The sequence below is a fragment of the Falco punctatus genome, assembly GCF_963210335.1.
Source record: "Falco punctatus genome assembly, chromosome: 1".
NCBI classification, from domain to species: Eukaryota; Metazoa; Chordata; class Aves; order Falconiformes; family Falconidae; genus Falco; species Falco punctatus.
In genome coordinates this window covers 105,792,722-105,814,105 of record NC_137580.1, presented here as the reverse complement: position 1 = coordinate 105,814,105, position 21,384 = coordinate 105,792,722, and the positions used below count along the sequence as shown (strand labels likewise).

General features: G+C 51.9%; 1 protein-coding gene across 5 annotated transcripts in view; it reads left to right on the top strand.

The window, feature by feature from the left end:
* The window catches only part of POR (cytochrome p450 oxidoreductase), a 31,220-nt gene that overhangs the window by 6,258 nt on the left and 3,578 nt on the right, over positions 1-21,384 (top strand). For 2 of the 5 annotated variants that reach the window (XM_080367784.1, XM_080367785.1), the window contains 9 exons: positions 6,666-6,858; positions 14,217-14,265; positions 15,130-15,258; positions 15,875-16,024; positions 16,899-17,023; positions 17,970-18,059; positions 18,538-18,636; positions 19,287-19,403; positions 20,229-20,347. In XM_080367784.1, the coding sequence (XP_080223910.1) occupies positions 6,680-6,858; positions 14,217-14,265; positions 15,130-15,258; positions 15,875-16,024; positions 16,899-17,023; positions 17,970-18,059; positions 18,538-18,636; positions 19,287-19,403; positions 20,229-20,347 (1,057 nt within the window). In that variant the 5' untranslated portion in view covers positions 6,666-6,679. Of the gene's footprint in view, positions 1-937; positions 1,146-6,665; positions 6,859-9,530; positions 10,239-10,856; positions 11,693-14,216; positions 14,266-15,129; positions 15,259-15,874; positions 16,025-16,898; positions 17,024-17,969; positions 18,060-18,537; positions 18,637-19,286; positions 19,404-20,228; positions 20,348-21,384 lie in introns of those variants that run through there. The other 3 variants (XM_080367786.1, XM_080367783.1, XM_080367787.1) reach the window with 3 other exon arrangements.

Here is a 21,384-nt window from a genome sequence, read left to right as displayed (position 1 = left end):
CACACACTAGCACATCAGAAAGCCCTCGCCGCGGTGGGATTCATAAGAGACCGGGCAGAAATGTCATCTCCACCACAGCCCTGCTTTCCTTCTGCAGCTGCCTCTCCTCCTTCCTCGTGGGCTTCTGTCTGTGGGGCTTCTCTTCCTGACACACGCTGGTAACCCTCCTGTCTTGTATCTTTAGTGGGTGAAAGAAGAAAACCCTTTGCTGGTCACAAGACTGCATTCCTCTTTGTAAGCAAGTCTTTTCCTTCTCCTGCACTGCCACTGCTGTGTGGAGCAACAGGGGCTCGCTTCAGCTTCCTTCTGGTGCTGCCGTCTGTGTGAGCTCTCGACCAGCTTTGCAGATGCCATGGGAATAGGGTCCTGTGAGAAGGTTGCTGAGTGGTTTTTTGTGGGTTTTTTTGGTTTTTTTGTTCCTCCTGGGTGTTTCAGTTAAGTTAGCTTCTATTCAGTCTTCCCATTTTGCTGTTGTTTCTAAAGCTCAGGCTGCAGCTTGGTGCTGTACAAAGAGAAGGAGCTTCCATTTGCTCTGGCTGCTCATCTCTGTTGTGTGTCTCCCCTCTATCCTGAAGCTGTCTTCTGGGGCTGTGCCATGATGCCAGTGGAAATAATTGATCTCAGCTTTAAAACCGGGCTTTTTGAAGGCTTCTTCTGGAAGCCAGTCATGGCCCTGATCTGTGTTGTGCCGTGATCCTGTGCAAGAATGGTCAGCACAGGAAAGGGGGATGCCTAGGGCAGGCAAGGCATGTGGTGGGGAGGGTGGTCTAGTCATGCGCACCCACCTGCACCTAGGGACTCCGGCTCTGGCACACCTCGTGGTAACGCTGACGTCCCCTGCCACGCAGGGCTTCCAGCACTAGAAATCGTGACAGCTGTGGTTCCGCTTTGTTCACTAATGCAATGCATGTGCTGAGTCAGTGGCATGAGGGTCATCATCATGTGGCTGCCGAGAGCAAGAAGAGTGCTCTGCCAAGTCAGGTCTACCAGTCCTGTCCCCTTCCCCAGTGGGGCTTTTACTGGGAGTCTGAACTGGAGTGATCCAGTCTGAAAGAACCGGTGGCTTTTTGAGTGTGCGTCGCTTTTAGATGCGGTGGTGACTTGTGTGGATTCCTGTTGACAAGAAACAGGAAAGCTGTCCTTTGGTGAGTGTTGTTAGTGGAGACCGGTTAGTGGAGAGGGGCTGGGCACTGCAGGGCTTGTGCTGGCAGTGGGAGGGTATGGCTGAGGCACAAGACGAGCTCTTGCTGCGGGCACGGTTTGACTTCAACTACCTGACGTCCCTGCTAGCATTCCGCTGAGACAGCCTGGACCTTGCTGCGGGCTGGGGAAGGCTTGGCTGCCTGCGCCCTGCTGAGCTCCCTTTGAATGGTGCCTGGCACTGGTGTGGGTGCTGGGCAGAGGGTGACTAATGGCACTGTGTGCATTTATGTCACTCAGTTCCTCCTTTGACTCTGGTCGTCACAGATTTATTTTGCACGTACTGCAAAATAGAGCTGCTGCTGGCAGCTCCCGAGTTTATCTGCAGGTGTCCAAAGGGTGCTGATGCTGCTCAGTTCCCATTGGGAAAACTGTTTCAGTAATCTCTGGGGCACGGGAGATGGGGGTGCAGCCTCTGTGCTGCCCCGTGCCAGGGCACGCAGCGCACGTCGGGCACAGCAGGACTCGTGCCTATCACCACACGGGTGTGCAGGGATTGTGGGGAGCCCTCTCTGCTGTCTTCAGTTGAACACGGGGGCTTCTTGGTGCTACTGGCTGTGATCAGCTGGCCGGCTGGAGCCCGGGGATCGGTTACTGGAGGTGGGAGCAGCGAGCAGCCCCGAGCTGCGCTTGGTCAGCAGCCTTCCTTCTCCTTTCCCTTTCACGTGAGCAGGGCTGATGCTGTGGGTCACGGCATGCTTGTGATGGCACAGGCCAGAGGAGAGTCAAGCACAGAGCTTGGTCACTTGTTTTTGGGGCAAGAGTTGCAGGCTGCAGTCCTGGTCTGGGACCGGGAAGTCAAATTGTCCTGAGACACTTGAAACACATCACAGACATTACACAAAAAAAATCCACCTCCTTCAAGCTCACAAAGAGCCAAATTCCTGCCCAAATCACCAACTTGGCTTCAGAGCCAAGGCTTTTTGGTCATACTAGAAGATAGTACAATGTGACTTGCAGAAACATCCCTATATTTGCAGAAAGGGAGACCTCCCAGCCACGTTTCATGACCGTGGTGCTGTGTTCCAGCCTGCTTTCAGGGGCATCTGCTGCATCATCTTCTGATGATGCAGTCAGCTGTGTGCAAGAGAGGGGGAGGAATAGATCTTTTGGGTCTCGTGCTGACTACATGGCTTTTAGGGCACTCCCTGTGCTGTCATGTCTGTTCTAATACTATTTTTATTTATATTTTAGTATTTGTAACCCTGCGACCTGATAGCACTTTTAGGCTATATGGAAATCATGGGGGATTTGAGGATGCCTGATACTAGCTGCCAGTTCTTTGCTTCAAAGATGGGCATGAAAATTAGGAATACAATTTGTATCTTTTTTTTTTTTTTTTTTTTTTTTGTACTCTAAGAAGGAAGTGCATCTGTTGGGTAGCATGGAGATGTGCAGCGAGGATCCCCGGTGACTGACTGATTGTGAGCTGCCACGTATCAAATTCACCCATTTAGAAGCTGCATTCAGAGGCTGGAAAGCTGTGCTGAAGTACAGCATTGCTTGATTGCAATCTTTCAAATTGTTGTGACTTTTCTGTGTGACGTAGATGCCTCACATCTCAGCTGAGACTGAATGCTTTACACCAGATAGAGTGTGCATAAGCAAGGATCTAGGAACTGGAGCCATGATTAAAAAGAAAAAAAGGGGGGGGGGGGGCGTGGAAATGGAAGTCTGTCTTACCTTGATTTGAAGATATAATAAACATTTGGGATAAAATAACTAACCTTGAAACTGGTGTCAGGGGAAATTCTGCATCAAATTTCTTTTCCCCTTTAAAAGTCTGGCCTGATTCTATTGGTGTCCTTCCAGAGACCGCAGGATTTCCAGGATAACTAAGTTCCAAGTAAGAGTCAGGTTTATTTTCACTGGATGTTAGGACAGGACATGTATTTGAAAATGAATTGCTGTAAACTTCTGGGAAATAATAGTTATGACCAAAGAGTGAGATTGAGGAATAATCTTCCTGTGCTAGGTGGAGTTAAATAAAGTTTCTGAGTTATGACAGCCCTTTATGTAAAGAAGCGTGAGGTCTAATTCCACATCTTTGCCTTTCTCTTGCTACACCTAAGCAAACCTTTTCCTGAGGGTGGGGATGGTGAAGGGAAAGCAAAAAGAAAGCCCTGTAGCTAGGATATAGGACTTGAGTCTAAATGTCCAGGACCAGATGGAGCCCAACATCAAAATTAAAGCAGTTCTTGAGTCTTAGGTTCCATCGCTAGAGAATGACGGTTTCCTTCCAGGATTAGAGGTCAGTATATAGCCTTTATGCTAAGGAGAGTTGTGAATGAAGAGAGGAGACCAAACCAGGATTCTGGTCCATGCACCAGACGCGTAAGCCTCCAGAAATAACTCTTCCCTCTGGCTGTGGGGAGTGAGCGGGTGGTCTGGCAGCAGCTGTAGGTTCCCCTTTGAAGTGCTGGAGAGCTGCAGTGTGGTGAAGGCCAGGAGATGGTATGGCTTCCTCCCCCATGTCTGTCCATGCTGCGTTCCTGGGAGCTTCCTTCCTGAGGGTGCCTCTCTCCAAGGCATTGCTACCTGCGAGAGCAGACCGCCTTGGGAGGCTTGAAAAAGCAAAACCCTTCGTGGCTGCTGCTTGTCCCCTCCGCTCTGTGTGGCCAGAAGCTGTGCTGCTTTGGGCACAGCGATGGATTTCTGCTGGCCCTCGCCTTGCTGATGAGCTCATGAACTCATTCTCTCGCCTTGTGTAAGGGCAGCTGGCTGATATCCCTGTCTGAGCTATCTGGAGCTGGGAGGGGAATTGCTGTGGGGCCAGGTGCGTGCAGCTTGTACGCATTCCACCCCAGGCTGGTGGCTGCTCACCAGAGACGTGCCTGGCTTTGAAACTCCTCTCCCTGTGCGCTTTGTTACAAGGGATGCTGCTGTGCTCCGTGCAAGGAGGCTTTCTTAGGGCTCAGCTGCTGCGAGTGCTGGATTTGGTGCTCGGATGGGAAAGGGTGCAGCTCCTGCCCAAAATCAGCTTAGCATGGTCTCTATGAGCCTTGGATTTTGGTGTTTGTTTTTTTTCTTCCCCATGGTTTGTCATAGCCTTATGTGCCATGGGAAAGTGCTTGTCAAGGAAAGTGAGTGAAAGACAAGCTGAGGATAAACTTAGTGACGTGACCATTCCCTGGCTACCTTCATGTAATTTGGGCAATGGAAGCTGGCACTGAAAAAAAAACCAAACAAACAACAAACCAGCACCTTGTAGTGTTGGAGGTGTTGATCCCGGCAGCCTATTGCCTGTGTTTGAGCACTGCTGCCTCTGTCTCTTTGCAGAAGAGTTGGGGCTGTGCTGTGCGTGAGGGGAAGCATTGCCCAGCAGCCCTTGGGTTCTTTGCCCTGCCACGTAACGAGCAATTCAAATGATGAGCAAGACTACGAGAGGGAAGCTGCGTGGGGGAATGGGTTGCCTGGCAGTTTCTGACTGGGATCTTCCTACAGATGAGGTGCATTGGCTGTGAGGGGAAGAGCTTGCAATTAAAACTTCTGGGGTTTCATCAGGAATGAAGACAATAAACCAGCAGCATTTTTCCTCCCACCAGTGCCTGCCCTTGGGCTCAGCTGCCAGACCACCTCCTCGGTGATTTACTGGAACCCAGTAAGGAGGAGGAGAGAGCCCCTGCCAGCAGCTTTGCCTTGTTGGCAAATAAGCTCCAGTTGTGGAAGCTTTAACTAACAGTTTAGTCTACAGTTAGACAGAAATAACACCCAGCTCTTGCTTGGCTCTGAGATCTAGTGATGGAAAGCCTGTCTGCAAGGCGTGAGGACAGGGTGACCTGCCTGATGGAGAGGAATGGGCAGTTTGCTTGCCTGCAGTCACACCACTCATGTTTTTCTTCCAGCTCCTCACTTAGTGTCATCTCGGGGAACCTCGTGGGAAGCTTTGCAGTACAGTCACTTGCCAAGTTCTCCACCGAATTAAACTTTTTGTGGGGTTGAGAACCTGCTGGGTTGCAAAAGTACCCAGGAGCTCACCCATGATCGCTGCCAGGTGGCTGTGGACTTCTCCCTACGCTCTGCAGGGCTGCCTTTTGTAGCTGGTGGTCTCTGGCAGAGTACTTCATGTTCTCCCAAGCTGTGCTTTTTCTTTGTAGGGGTAACGACAAGGAGTTCTTTGCTGAAGACCTTACCTGGTCACCCTTGTTAGTGCTCCCTGACCATCACCTCCCCTTTTCTTCCCAGCTCCTGAATGTGTTAGCATAACCTTAAACTTTAGTCAGTTTTATTTCTCAGCCCAGGCGCAGCCTGGAGTTCGCAGCTTCTCTTCCAGCCCCCTGGAAAGCTGTCTGGGGGCTTTTCTCTGGCAGGCACAGGTTTGCTGAACAGATTAACTCTCCCCTCACAGCTCAGCCATGGGACATGTCCTTTCTCTCCGGTGGCACCCTCACGGCTCTGAGTCACTTTTCTGTGTGCAAGTTCAAATGTTCATGGCCTCTTGGTTTGGCAGGATGCCCAAGTACAAGAAGAGAGTCACTTTGCCCTTACAAATCAAGTTTTCAGTTAATTATCTGTTTACTTGGATGGAGCGTGTCCTTGTGTGTTGGGAAGATAATCTTGTGATGTGGACTAGGGTCAGAGGAGTTCGGAGCTTTGGCAGAGCAGCAGGAGGGAGGGAGTGGTGGGTGGCTGCCCAGGGGAAGGACAGGGGACGTACGGCTACTCAGGTGCTTGAAGACTGGGTGCTCGTCCTTGAGCTACCGTGGACTGTGGGTATGGCCGTGGGCAAGTCACAAGTCACTTAAACTCTGCCTTGGCAAGTGGAAAGGAGTAATTCAAGAAGGTGGAAGTTAAACCGGGGAGGATAGCGGAGGGGACTGGGAAGCTAGAGGCCTGAAAAGGGGCGAATAGTAAATCCAGTCTGCACGTGGAGGTGGGCAGTAAATCAGAGCATTCAGCATTTGTGTTGTAACGACCTGAGGGATGCTCACGGAAGTACCATGCCACAGTCCTGCCCTGTGGTTTATAAGCACAGCAGTAGGTCTGGGGCATTGTATCATCCTGTGGAAAGGAGGGAGAAAGCCCCAGATGTGTGGGGTGATTGAGAGAGTGAGGTCTTTCCCCACTAATGGTTCTGTGGTGAGTAAGGGCTTTAGTAAAGGCTGGCCATGAGTCCCTGGTGAATTTCTCTGGGCTGTTAGTAGGAGCCAGGTTGGGCTCCCTGGCTGGAACGTGGGGCTGCTCCAGTAGTGCTGGCAGAGGGAGAGCAGAAATCATCGCTGACAATGGATCAGCGTGGATGCAATGGGAATGGAAAAGCTTGGTGGGCCAGTGAGATACCTCAGGATGCAAAAGGATCTCACATTATTGTGATGCAAAGCCTCTGTTTCCAAAGAGTTGTTGGGCTGCCTTGTGCTTGTAAGACTAAATGCATAATGAAAAAGCATAGTCTGGACTGCTCTTAATGCTCTTTGGTCTTCTGTGGCACTGTGTGACTGCTGGTGTTCATTTTTCTTTGCTTACAGTGCCTCTGACCGTCATGGGGGGTGCTGGCATGGAACAAAACATCTCCCCTGCCAACAGCCCTGCGCAGCAAGACTCGCTCTTCAGCATGATGGACGTGTTTCTCATCTCGCTCATCACCGGGCTTTTTACGTACTGGTTCTTCTTCCGCAAGAAAAAAGAGGAAGTCCCAGACCTCCCCAAAATGCAATCAGTGTAAGTAACAACTCTCAGGCAGCAGGGGGTGAGTGTAGCTTTATGTCTTGCTTATGGTAGGTCCTTGGAGGTTTTGCAGGAGGCTCAGTTGGATTGTAGGAGGTCCGCAGGCGAGGGGACTTGGTCCCAAAGTGCATTTCCCTCCCCTCACGTTTCTCGTGAGCTGTGTGTTCACTTCACAATGCAGAAATCCCCATGGAAGATCCAGGCTGCAGTTCTGCCTTATCCCACGGTGTGGCCCAAATCAGCAATTTCGAGTTTCCCAAGCGAGGCAGAAAAGCCTCTGGCTGTACTTCAAAACTCTTAAGGATTGCTTTGGCTATTCTATGTGTTTTCTGATAAGAGTCATATTTAGATAAATCTGGGGAAACGTGGACTTGCTTCTAAGCAGATTTCTTATCACAAATCTTACCTACTTTTAGCTATGAAGAAAAGAAATAGTTTTGGGGAGCTGGGAGGTAGTTCCTGGGCATGAGCTGCGGGGCAGCTCTTGTGAGACTTGCTTGGCTTTGATGCCAGGTTACCGCAGCAGCAGCAGACTAGGTTTGGAGAGGGAGAAGCCCTTCTTCCACCCTGTCTTCTGCAGAGGGTTTAGGGCCAGGAGCGAGCCCTGTTGGTGGAGATCTGTGTGCATTTAGTTCCTTATCTTGGTCACATACCAAACTTAACGTCAGTTTTCTGCTGGACTTTTTAGCTCATTCTTTGTTTCCTCTGGGGCATTGGTAAGAACACTAAACAGAGGTCTGAAACCCACTGCAGCAGAGAACTGGTGGGAACTGGTGTTGTGCAGCACCTTTCCCTTCAGTCTCCTGGGATCTGATCCCTGTGTGGGTGCGGTTTGCCCTTGGGAGAAAGCCAGCCTTAGCCCAGCTCTGTGTTTTCCGTTCCTTTGCAGAAGGTAACCACACAACAAAAGTCAGCCCTCTGGGTTTTAATGCTGGCTGCAAATTCACTGTAGAGCCCCCCAGTCCTGAGCGGATGGTTCTTGAGGCCATGCCATGAGGATGGGGAAAGCAATGTCTGGCTGCTTGCGGTAGGTTCCAGACTTAATGCATAGAGTTGCACCAGCACGGTGTCCTGTGAGGTGGGTCTCTCCCTGTGGCACTTAGTGGGTGCTGCTCTGGCAGGAGATACGTCTCAGTCCTTCATTTCAAGTGTTACAGCCCATTCTGGAAAGAAGCTGTGGCAGGACCTGTCTGTAGGCTGCTCAGATGAGGATGTTTGGTGATAAGCCAAGGCATATCAGCAGGGAATTGATGCTCCTGTTACCCTGTGTGTGAAAGCTAAATCAAACACAGCAAGCCGTTGTAGGTCTGTTATTTCTACCTTTGTGGGTAACGCTGCTTCCAGTTTTCAGGGCTTGTCATCCCGTGTTTGTGGTGTAATTCAGGTCATAATTGAAAAGGAGCAGGTTCAGCCTCATCATTGCTGCTTTGGTCAGATCATGACCCTCTCCTCTGGTGGCAGAGCCCTCTGCTTGAAGGCAAGCCTGGGATGCCAGGTCTGTTGTGAAATCCCTGGGTAACGGGAGGAGTAGCACACAGCTGAGAGCAAACTCACAGGCAGACTGCACGCACTGGTGTTGCGGGAGGGTGGAAAGTACGTTTTCTGGCTGGGAGAGTTTCAAAAGGAAGAAGTGTCCCTGGCTGTGGTACCTCGTGCAGATGGGTGCACACGTGGCTGGTACAGCCTGGCTTTCTGTGCCTGCTTGGCTTTACCTTGGGAATTTTTTTTATTGGATCAGTCGGATACTTTCCCCCTTGTGCCTGCAGGATGCTGTGCGTATCAGTGCCTGCAGTTGCGTCTGGAAATTGTAACGAGAACGGCCGCGCTGCGCTGAGAGCTAAGCCAGCTGGAGAAATGGCACTATCAATCTGAAATTAGATCCCAACATGGCACAGACTGACTCGGAGAGCTCCCGTGCTCGCTGTCCTTGTGACTGTTTCCACCCATCACGTGCAGCTCTTCCAGAGGCTGTTGTGACCTTGCGGAGGAGCCACGCTGCGGAGAAGCTTTCAGACTCCCCCCGCGTGTATGTTCCCACCATGTCCTGCTGCAGGACCTCAGCATGTGCGCTTCCCTCTGAGCGTGGCTGGAGGTTTTGGCTTTGAGCTGACTCAGACATTCTGCCTGTGGGGTCTGTGCCGCCTTCTCCACCTGCGTGGGAGACTGCTGGCGAGGAGCACTGTGCAACTGCTCCCTGCCAGAGCTGTGGTAGAGCAGCACCTCCTGTCACTGATAACCAGGGCAGAGGGACAAGGTTGCTCCAGACCTTGTCTGACACAACTGCATTTTGGAAAAGTGACAGCCAGGCAGGTGAAGAGTGAGAATTTTTCCCCATACGTTTAGCCTGACCCTGTTGCAGCCCTGCTGTGGTCGTTGTGGCAAGCTGGTCTTGCCACAAAATTCAGGTGCCATACCGGAAAAGATTTCCTGCGTCCTTCCCAAGATGTAGCTGTTACCAACACTTAACAACATCAGATGTTTTTCTTCTGTAGCCAGTGAGATTTTCAGTTTTCAAAGTCAGCAATGAATTCTAAGGATGTCCAGGAGCTGAGATCTGCACCCGGCGTTGTGGATGTGTGGTGCGGTGTGGATGCAGTGTGGACCCGTAAGCCAAGGCTGTGGTTGGTGGCACATCCATCTTCCGGGACAGAGACGGCAACTTCCTGCAGCTTTTGTTGTTTTCTGGGATACTTGGCACCAGGAGGGAAATGGGTGGGGAAAACAAGCTTGTTCAGCCTCGGATTTCCTTTCCCTCCTGTCATCCTTGAGCCTGGGGTGGAGTTTCCTTTGTGATAAACAAGCAAATCTGTAAGATACAGGATCGTGCTGTCAGCCACTGCCTGTGGCTAGCTGGATATAGCAAGGTGGCCCGTGGGCAAGCCTGTCTGCAGGCAGGGAAGCTGTCCCAGACCCATAAAGGCAGAGAGCCCTCGGCAGGGCTGTCTGCAGCTGAAGTGGAGAGCCTTGACCTTCAGAGGCATCGCTTTTTTTCTTCAGTATGCTCTTTGCAGCTCTGCCTTGACTTGCCAAACTGTCCTGAACTGCTTTATCGGATGGTGTTGGGTGATGATTTCTGTTGTGTCACTTTGGCCCCCAACTTCAGCCTTGGAAGACTGGAGGGTGGAAATGCTGAACAGCAATTCAGACATCACGATGGCTGCTGCTTTAATGGGTTTGCTTGCAACGTGGCAGAGTGCAAGCAGCGTCGCTGACCTGAATGCAGCGTCCAGCACCTTGGTGACCCTCCTGGGGTTTTTGGGAGCTGCTGCTGAGCAGCACGTCTTGATCAAACCACATCGGCTCAGCAGGGTCTGCAAAGGAAATGCTGCTGCTGCAGCTGCCCGTGGTTGTGGAAGAACAGATGCATGGTCCAGGTACCTTGTTCTGGATGGCACCTGGGCTGCGTTCACCCTACATGGCTCCACCAGCCTGCGTGGCTTGGGAAACGTCATGATCTTGCCCTGACGATGCATCTCTGGGTTCAGACATGGTTCAGGCGCTTGCTGATCCCTCACCCTTACAACCAAGTGGAGCTGGTTTCCTGCCTGAAGCCCCCAGAGAAGGAGCAGAGTCCAGCACATGCAGAGGTTGCCCACGTACAAGATGTCCTGTACCTGTGTTGTGTAACACACGCGTGCGTGGGGCAGGCCAGGATACCGCCGACTGAGGGTCGCCTGCATTTTGACCATTTTTAGACTTAATTGAAACCACCGGACCAGCCTTCCCGCAGCCTGCCCTGCAGATGTCATTAGGGAGGATGGCTCTCGATCGCCATGCAGCCGTGGCCACCACGCTTCCTCGCAGGGGCGTTGCTGGGGAAGGCACTAATTTATTTTTATTCTTCGCCTGTACCTCCTCTGCCTGTTGCTCAATCACAGATTTCTTTCCTTTCTCATGTACCCACTCCAGAGTTGTGCAGACTGTTGCCCCGGGGAGATGCAGGCGAGACGGCAATTGGTATGCTGGGTGTCACCCCCTCCCTTGTCCCCCCCGTCTTTAACATTGTCTGGGGCAGAAATTGGCTTATCTCTGTTCTTCAGCTATAGAGAAATCCGTTCCCTGGTGCTTGTAGGGCTTCCTGTGGCAGGAATTGCTCCAGCTCCTTAGGCTGATTAGTTCTTTGCTGCCTGCGTGTGTGTTAGAGACAGAGAGACCATCTCTAATTTAATTTAATAGGATCCTGAAGAGAACAAACTCCTTTGAGCTGCCTGCGTAATGGCACTGCCATAGTTACCCGTAGCGTTGCTCACACAGTGTCTGGAATCATTTCATTCAGCTACAGCATTGACTGTTGTGTTTTTTTGTTTTGTTTTTGTTTTTTAAAAAAGAATATATATAAAAGCAGCTGTGATATAAACAGTTTCCAAGGTAACAAGGCTGGGGGAGGGTTTTGTGTCCCATCACGGATGGGAGAGGGACGTGTGCTGCGGAGGACCCTGGGAGGTTTCATTCTCCACTCCTAATTCCTTTCTGCCACTGCTGCCAGATGTTGCAGTTTCTCAGGACTGTGCGGATCCACTTGGTAACTTCCAAAGCCCCGCCACCAGGATCCGAGCGAACAGGACCATTCCTGCTATGACCTGCGCCGGGACCTTTTGTGCTGGCTCCCTTCTCTTTAACAAAAGGCTGACACTTGGCTTTAATGCCCAGGAGGAGCAGAATGGAAAGGGCAGTGTGTGTGTTGCTCCAGAGCTAAGTTAGATCCGTCCCCCCCACACCTCCCCTCGCCGACAGACACGGCTGCCCTGCAATTCTTTGTCTGCCTCTTCCCTGCCCCGGCCATGGGCTGCGTGTACTCGGCCCCCGCAGAAGAGGCGGCTGCGGCGAGGTGAGTTAATCTGCCCGGTGGGCAGGTGGGGTTGCTCTGACTCAGAGGGGCTCTCCTGCTGCCCCAAAGCTGGGTGAAATGGGGCGCCTCTCCCTTCTGGGGCAGGAGGAGAAGGAAGGGGAGATGCTCTCCTTGGAGGCAGGCTGCTCCAGAGGAGATCCTGCCGGTGGCACTCAGTTTCTCTGCAGCCTCCAGGCTGCGTTCTCAGTCCTGGATGTACCTGTACTTTTGGAAGGAAAGCCACGGGCATGGGAGCTCTCTGAAGGAGAGGTGTTCAGCTGAGATGGGGACTTTGACATCGTTGCTGAGCTGTTGGGAAATCCCTTCCCTCTCCTTTCTCCTGAAGTCAAAGTGACAGAGAGCCCTGGGAGTCGCTTGGGCTGCGGGCTCTTACCAAGGGTGGGCAATCTGTATGAGCTAAAGACTTACTCCAACAAGGGAGCTAATCCCCTTTCCTCCAGCCATCGCTTCTTCTAACTCTCTTAGTCACTACCCTGAGCTATTGAAGGTGTAAGAGCAGTCATTGCTGAAAACGCGCTTTCTTTTCTGAGTTTTTTTGGTGGAGCAGTGAAAATGAGTGTCGTTTCTGTCTTTGACATCTGTGCATTTTTGCGGCTTGGATTCTCAAGCCACCCTGATGAAGCAATTTCGGGGAGTTGTGTAGCCTTTTTTCAAAAGCCAGACTCATTATTTCTTCTGTGTCTGAGCCACAGACTGTTCTCTGCCACAACACTTCAGTGCAGGGTTGCCTCCTTTGAAAATGGATGAGCTCCATGTGCTGCACCCTTTTCTCTTCCAAAGGGAGCTTGCTGAAAGGATCTAAATTTTTTTTCTTCCTCCTTTTAAAAGAAGCGTTTTGTTTAGCGCTTGACCCAACAGTTATTTTAATTGGATCTCATTTACAGAGGGCAGTAAACCAAAGAGGTTCACCAGGGAGCCAAAAGCGAAGTGAGAGCTGAGCCTTGTGAGCAGGCTGGGGGGGCAGCTCTCCTGAGCCCCTGTCCTGGCAGTAGTGTGGGCGAGCCTGGGGCAGCTCGCTTAAGATGCTTGCGATATCCCTGGTCCCAACAGGGGACAAATGACAACATGGGGAGACTGTTAGCTGCTGAGAGAGCAAGGTCAGGGGTGTGAAGCAAGTCTCTCCTGGGAGCACAGCTGCCTTGGGTAGGGTTTGCTCATCTTCCCTGCGTGCTGTATGAAACTGTTGGTGCTTGGAGCTGTCAGGCACCGTTACGGAGCATCTTGATACTTTTGGGTAGAAAGGGGTGCTTGAAAACATGCTTTACGGCATGTCCCCCACCCTGCTCTCCGTGTGTGCTCTGCAAATGCTCCAGCACATCCACAGAGATCCCTCCCTCTGGGCTGCAGAGTTTAGGAAACTGTTAGTGAGCTCTGCACATTCTCACATGGGCTGGAGCCAAAACCATTTTTTTTTTTTTTTTGTTGCCTGGAGGCTTCTGTCTTCCCACAGGAGACCCAGCCTTGCATTCTTCCATTGTGAAAGAGAAATGGGAACGGGTCCCACGTCCCTCCTCCCTGCTACCAAAGTCCCAGTGGGGAAGACAGCGAGTGAGCTCCTGGCACTTGTCCTCCTGCCTTCGGAAGCCCCAGCACCTAATCTGACTGTAGCTAGAGCCGCCTCTGCTTGTGAGGCTCCCAGGGTCCCCAGGGCTGGGTGGCTTTCACGCAGTGACACCAAAAGCCTTAGGTGTGCTTAGGATAGCAGAGCTCTTCTGGCTGTTATCCTATATAGCTATAGCGTGCATCTCCGCCTTGATGTTCTGACGCTGCTGTGGTTTGTCGCTCTTCTGAGCTAGAGAAATCCTCCGTGCAATAATGCAAGCGCTTTTTGTGCTGGAGATGGAAACCCTGGTGTGGGAAGGAGCCCGGTGGGAGCTCGGCAGGCAGCGGTTGTCTCGCTGGAGGCTCTGTGGGTCTGATCAGCTGCGTCTGTCTGCTCTGCAGGGCTCTGTAGCTCTGGGACTTGTGTCTAGCACGCTGTTTTGAGGTCAAAAGAGCTGTTTTTTAGCCCCATCTGATTTCAGGCTTGGGGAATCTGCCCTGGGGAATCTGATCCTCTGCCTGTCCGCTGTGGTGGGGGAAGCAGGGAGCTCTTAGTTCCCTTCTCTCCCACCCCGCTTGGCCCCTGCTATTTATCCTGAGACCTGCTCTTGGATCGTAGCTCTGTGAGATCCTTGTAACGTGCTCAGCTGTGAAACCTCTCAGAGCAGTTGATAAAGATTTCCTGACACCTGGGGCTGAGTGCCTGGGCTTTGCCTGGGGGAGGATTTACCGAGGGAGGTAGATCTTTTTCCCTCTGCTCTGTGGTGGTGTGCAGAGAGGCCCTGCAGCTGAGCGACCGGCATCCCTGGCACAGGGTCAATAAGGGTGGTCGATGGGCACTCTCACCGCTTTGGGCAGCCTCCCTGAGATCTGGGAGCCACTTTCCCCCCCCCCACTTGCTTATTCCTGACCTTAAAGAACGAACGTGCTCATCTGAAAGGAGGTTCCTCCTGTCTTTCAGAGCAGCTCCAGTGAGAGACAGCAGCTTCATTGAGAAGATGAAGAAGACGGTAAGCTCCTCGCTTTGGCTGTGCGGGGTGCTGGGAAGGTGGGGGAGCTCCCGTCCTTCCCAGTTTCCTCTGGTGACTGTCTAGCTGTCAGCAGGGGGGACTGGTTTGGATACAGACACGTCTGCTGCGAAGAGCATCAAGAGGAAGGCTGCGTGGGCAGGCAGGAATAGCTCTTTCAGTCTATGCCTCAGAGTTGTTCTTAAGAGAAAAAATTGAAGTGAAAATTTGTGCAAAAAGAAAAAAATAATACGAGATCAAAGTCAGGGGGGGAAATGGCAGAGGCTTTAAAGTCATTGGCTGGCAGTTGTTTATCTGCGTGGTTGATTCCCGAACTGACTCGCTCTGAAGTGGGAATTGTCGTACGCAGAACTAGCAGCTTTTAACTCTGCTGGACTGAACTCAAGAGGAAGCAGAGGAAGAAGCAAGGGCTGGCTATATTTTCTGGTTTACTTCAAAGTAGCTGGCTGGTGGCAGAGCGGGAGCTGCAGTGCTTAGGCACTTTCCCAAAGCTTAGGCAAGTTCGCTTTCTCATCCAGGGAGTTCCCTGTTCCCAGGAGTCACAATGCAGCCTTAAGGTTGAGAATAAATCTTGAGGCTTTATTCCTTGCTTTGGATTTCTGTCTGACCTGAGTCACCCCTCTTGAGACTGACAAGAGTCATGTTCTTATTAACAGCTTAGCCTCGAGTTTTCTGCCACAAACCCAGCGTGGAGCCCCGTACAAGTGCAGACTCCTAGTTGCCTTTAGGTTGCAGGCCAGGGCTCCTGATCCGAGGCGTTTCCTTTGTCTCTGACAAGATGTGCTTTGTGTGTGTGTTTACCAAAGAAGTAATCACCGTTTAACAGGGATTTCTCTTTCTCCCCAGGGGCGAAACATAGTGGTTTTCTACGGTTCCCAAACAGGTACAGCAGAGGAGTTTGCCAATCGTCTCGCCAAAGATGCTCATCGCTATGGCCTCAGGGGCATGGCAGCGGATCCAGAGGAGTATGACTTGGTAATTTATCCATGAACAGGATAGATAACATCCTTTTAACATCCCCTAAAAAACCCCAGAAAGAAAGATGCTGGAGAAGGAACAGTTGCCCTTTTAGTAGTGTCAGTTAGTGGAGAAAAGATCAGCTTGAGAGATGCAGAGATAGGCTTGGTCCTTGCCATTCTACAGATTGGAGCAAACACTGCAACATGACTGAAAGAGGAGGGTAGTCTGGAGTCTTGGGAGTTACAAGTCGTCCACAGGCAGCATGAAGCTCGCTCCATATTCCTTCTGAAGTCAGCATTGGTCCCGTACTGCTGTGGTCTTGGACAGAGGCACTGGCATTGTGTTCTCCAGAGTGAACAATGATCCTGGTCCCTCAAAGCCTTGTACAGAAAATCTTACCGCTTTTCAGGTGGGGTAGAAACATTGAATTGCAGTCCAGTGAGGGTGGTTAGCTATATTTCCCCTGCCATTTCGGGTGGGTTTGGCCTTTCCCAACCCCTTTTGTAATCAGCTGTTTGACATTGCGTGGTGCTCTGTTCTGCACACCAGAGGTAGCAGCATTGTAGAAATAGGCTTGCGCAATAACTACGTTGTGGGATCCTTGACTGTTTATTCTTTCCTTTGGTTGCAGTCGGACCTGAGTCGCCTCTCTGAGATCGACAAGTCCTTAGCTGTGTTCTGCATGGCCACTTACGGCGAGGGTGACCCCACAGACAACGCCCAAGACTTCTATGACTGGCTGCAGGAGGCTGATGCTGACCTGTCAGGTCTCCGATTTGCAGTAAGTGCCTCAATTCCAGTCTGTTGCATTTGAGCAGGAAAGTCAAAAGCCCTCCAGTGTTCCTGCACAGGGCTTGGGTAAAGGCACAACGTGATGCCTATGCCTTGTGCGCCTGTGTCAGATGTGGTCCCTATTGTCTTCCTCCCCGGGCTTCATGGACACTTGCAAACGCATATCTGGGGGCTTTAAATGCGAATGTCTGAGTACTCTCTCCACTCTCTAAATCACAAGGGTTTGCTGGTAATGTCTTGCCACAAACAGCCCAGCAGGCATTGAATGTGAGGTCTGTAAATGAGTTACAGGCGGCTGCTGCTGTTCAGAAGCTAATTGAGCAGCCCTGGGCCAGATCTACTCCTGCAAATTAAATCACTTGGAGGAGCGTATAGCTCTTTTCCTGTGCTGAGCTGAATAATTGGCTGAGATACAGCCACCTCACCTAAACGCTGGCCAAATTCCTTAGGCAGCATAATAATTGCAAATGAGGAGAAAATCCACTGCTGGAGATGTTAAGCTGCTCTGTATACAAGCAGTGAGCAAACATTTGCCGAGCGGTTTGTGGGAGGCAAGGGACAGCAACTGGTCTGCAGGCAGCCCAGGCTTTCACTGGTCCCTGGAGGGGATGGTGCAGGCAGCTCTTGTGGTGCATCCTCGTGATGTGCCCGGGATGGCTCGGGGGAGTTGGTGGTGCCTGCTGACCAGGCGTTCTCCAGTGGTAGATACTTACTCAAGGTCCACAAAGAGCTGGTGAGGAGCTGGGGTAGGTCTTGCTGTCTGTCTTCAGCATCCTTTGCTGGGTGATACTGGCCAGAGAGTGCCAACTGGATGGGAAAAGTCCAGCCTCTGCTTCTCCATGCTCATTGGTGTTCCCTTCCAGGTCTTCGGGCTGGGGAACAAGACTTATGAGCACTTCAATGCCATGGGGAAGTATGTGGACAAGAGGCTGGAGGAACTTGGAGCCCAGCGCATCTTTGAACTCGGGCTGGGAGATGACGATGGCAAGTAAGTGGCTTGGCTTGAAGGGCTGGTCAGAGCAGGCTAAAGCATTGTGCAAAGGAACTGGGCATGGAGTTGGCTCTACTACTAGGACAGAAATAAACCCCACAGGCTGGCTGTGGATTCTGACATGTCTTCAAGTGTGTGTGTCCATCTGCTCTCTCACCCACAATCGGATCCCTGTACACCTAAGACTATCCTAGGGGATCTTGTGTCTGGAAAATCCCACATTAGTTTTAAATGACCATAGTTATTACTTGAGGAAGTTTTGCAGCCTCCTCTGCCTTTACTCCTGCTGCTGGAGCTCCGTTGTTAACCTAACCTGTATGGATAAACCCACCCATCCTTGTGGAGGAGGCGAATGCTGTCTCCTTGTGAACTGTTGGTTTTATGGTGGAAGGCAGCAATTTTCCAACTTGGACGATGTTTGGTTGGTTTTTTATGGGTTTTTTTTGGACCTCTGCTCACCTGAGCACGCTGTGGGTAGCAGATTTAGCACGTGGGAAATTACATCGGCCTGTGGCTTTGCTTCTAAAGGGCTGTAAGATCTGATGAGAGGGATGTGCTGTATGTGGGAGGCTCTGAGCCCAGAAAAATAAGCATTGCCATGGTGGAATCTGCCTTTTAGGAAGGTGACCTGAAGCCAGGAGTGGACAAGGGGCAGGTGGGTTGGTTAAAGACAGAGCCTGAGTAACAAAGCCTTCCTTGGCAGACCTGGTGAAGGAAGGAGTGGCTGGTATGGCAACAGTTCCCTCCCACCCACTTAGTGCTCTGAAGATGCTCTCATGATCTGTGGGGATGTGGAGGTACCCAGACCGCCTGGGTCCAAAGGCAGATGCCTTTTCCTACCGTGAAGGGAGGAGTCTGTAGGGATCTCAGGTGGCTCCTCAGGGAATGCCCCTTTGTTCCCAGCTGGGGCCAGGTTATTGAATCTTTCTGTTGCCCTGGTTAGCCTGGAAGAAGACTTCATCACCTGGAGGGAGCAGTTCTGGCCAGCAGTGTGTGAGCACTTCGGGGTGGAGGCTACAGGAGAAGAGTCCAGGTGAGTACGGCAGCAAATTCTTTAGGTGCCGGAGAGGCTGCCCACCTGTGGTGGCTGTGCCATCAGCCCTGAGCTGCTGTCCCCTGTCCCGTATGCTGCCTCCCCTTCCGGACCTGGGAGGGCGTGTGTGAAGTAGAGCAGTGAGCTGGGCTGTTCGGACTGAGCCCCTCCTGGTGCGGGTTTGGACCCAGCTCTGGATTTCTGTTCTGAGTGGGGATGTGATGGGTTTGGTTCCTTCGTGGGTGGCTTTGCTGGGTTGCGATGCTCCCCGTGAAGCTGAGGTTTCCGTTTCATTTGGGCTTCCTGCACGGTCTGCCTGATCCCTCGTGTCTCCAGAGGGGCAAATGGATGGAAGATGCATTTGTTCTTGAACTGCAGCAAGTCCAGCAAAGCAGATGATGGTTCCAGGTGTACCGTGTGATTTCCAGTTTGACTTTTTTCTCTTTTTTTTTTTCTCTCCTCCCCCTTCCTCCTCCAGCATCCGCCAGTATGAGCTGGTGGTGCACACCGATGTTAACATGAACAAAGTCTACACCGGTGAGATGGGCCGCCTCAAGAGCTATGAGAACCAGAAGCCGTAAGTGCCAAACTACCCTGGGCAGGGTACACGTGGGCCAGGCTTTGGCCGATGGATCCTGGATGTTTCTAACGCCCCCGGCTATGCAGGCAGTGTCATTTCTGCAGTGCAGCCGTGTGGCCGGCCTCTGCCCAAGAGAGACGGGCTCCAGTCCCCACTGGGACTCTCTGAGATTCCCCGGTTACTGAAGCAGTGAGGAGGTGGCTGTGTTTGTGTGTGCCCTTTGGCGGGTACATTTGCAGCAGCTGTCCTGAGGTCACTCAAAGCCTTTCCTTGCCCGGGGTGGGGTAGCTAATGCATGATGGTCACTTGCAGTGTTGCTGTGGGGTGATTAGCTGTATAAATTAATTCCAACCTGAAATATTTCGCTGGGATGTGATAGTCCCTCCGATCTACTTTTGAGTCATGTATTCTTAATGGGACAGAAGCTGTTGACTGCTGAGCTCTGCTTAGAAGGAGGTTTGTTTTCTGTGCCAATGTGGCAGCAGCAGGATCATAATTTGGTTCCTGCTGTAGTGTGCTTTGAAAGAGAAAGAGGACAGCCCTCTGCTCAGATCCTGGGAACTGGCTCTGGAGACAGAGGAGCACACCTGGATACAGCTGTGAGCCTGCAGGAGAGTAACCCAGAGGGTCCTTGTCTTTCCTTCCAGACCATTTGATGCCAAGAACCCCTTCCTGGCCCAGGTTACAGAGAACCGCAAGCTGAATGAGGGTGGAGAGCGACACCTTATGCACCTGGAGCTGGATATCTCCAACTCCAAAATCAGGTAGCTTGCCATGGGAGACTGCTTCTCTGTTTTCACAGGAGCAGTCTGCATCAGGAGCAAAGAACAAGGATGTGGCACTGGCCTCATCCCACCCTTCAGAAGGGGACCTTGTTCTCATAATTACTTAATACTGCCCCTCTGGACTTCTGTACCATATATCAGGACTTTCTCCCAGCTCTTGTGCTGTGCCTGGCCATGCCAGCTGGCTGCTTTGGGTCACTCCAGAGCTGGCTGCACGCACCCATCCTACCTGAGCAGTCCCAGCTGCAAGAATTCTCTAGGAGGCATTCAAAAAACGAGGGGGCAGACAAACTGGAGAGAGGGGAGAGCTGGGGATGACTCGTGCCTGGGTTTGCCTGGCTGAGTTGTGCAAGCATGGGGGGAATAAAACCCTGTTCTTAAAAACCTTCTTGCTGGCTCAAATTCCTCTATGTCTGCTTGTGAGAAAGCCATGAGTCTAGGTGGTTTAACATATAACAAAAATCGGCAGAGGTTTTGAGCAGCTTTGCTCCTTGTCTGCCAGGGAGTTGTCCCATCTTTCCTTGCTGGAAGTCTGGCTTTGTCAAAGTCTTGGCAAAACTGCTATTATCTCGGAAGGCCCTTGTAAAAAAAAAAAACTGGTTCTTAAAGGACTGTTGTGGAATAATGTTCTGCTGTTACTGCCAGCTCTTTGGCATCCCTGGTTGTGCAGGCACTGTGTAGCAGCTCAGATCTCAGTGTTGTCCTTGCACCAGCCCACTTGTCTGCTGGCTGAGCAGCTCAGGCTTGGGGTGGACAAGGAGCAGTGCTGGTGTTTTATCTGCTCTCCTCTTGCTCTCGTGCCAGGTATGAGTCTGGGGACCATGTGGCGGTGTACCCAGCCAACGACTCTTCTCTGGTGAATCAGATAGGTGAGATCCTGGGCACGGATCTGGACACGATCATGTCCCTGAACAATTTGGATGGTGAGTATGAATCACTCCTGAGCATCATCAGTTCTCCTTCAGCTATGGTCTCTGTCCTTCCCACCAGAGCAGGAGTCAGATCACCTTCGGGTCCCATAGGGTACCTCCAGGCAAACGGAGATGTCCCGTGGCCACTCCAAATGCCATGCCGTTTTAGCAGTGGCATGGAGCCTGCTTGCCGAGAGCCAGTTGAAGTGGGTCAGTTGCGAAATGTACTTAGTGTGCCCATTCAACAACAAATTATGTAACAGCACACCCCTAATTACGGAGCATCAGCTCGCCAGAGCATCCTTCTGCCGCAGCAGCCCCGGAGCTCAGCAGGGGTCTTAGTGTCTGAGATGCTGTTGTTCAGCCCTTGGAGGAGGCACAGGCTGGGGGACCGAACTGCCAGGAGGGAGCACTTGTGCTGATACAAAGAGCTCTTCTGGGGCAGCGTTCCCAGCAGAGCTGGCCTCTGGCAGGAGGAAGGTGGCAGCTGCTGCCTGCCTTACTCCTGAAGCAGTGCAGCCTGACCTGGGGCATCAGATGCAAGTGGCTTTAACGTACTGCCGGAGTCTGCAGCCCCCTAGTGCGACGTCCTGTGTTGTCTGGCCTCATGCTGTCATTCCTGTCCCTTTCAGACCTCTTAATTTGCCGAACTGAATGGCTCCAGCCGTGATTGCTGGTGCTTACCTTTCCCAAGGGGGCTCTGAGCACAGCTGTCCCTGGCTGAAGGAGACTAAGGACGCTTTTGAGGCCAGCTCTGAAGGAGATGTGAAGCCAGATTAGCCATGGAGAGCAGCCCTTCTGCTTGGTCTGGGAATCTGCAGGGTGCCTGTGTGCATGGATACCTCGGGGCAGAGGGCCCCATTGGGAAGCACGGGTTTTTTTTGTTGGGGTTTTTTTTTGCTAATAAGCTCTCAGGCAGCATCTGTGCAACACAAAATGGGCTTCTGGGAGAGGGAGCTGCCTGGGAAGGGAGCAGCCCTGCGCTGGAGCTGCTTCAGTGTGGGCTTGGGGCTTTGGCCAACAGGCTGATTCAGCCCCAGGGCTGCTCT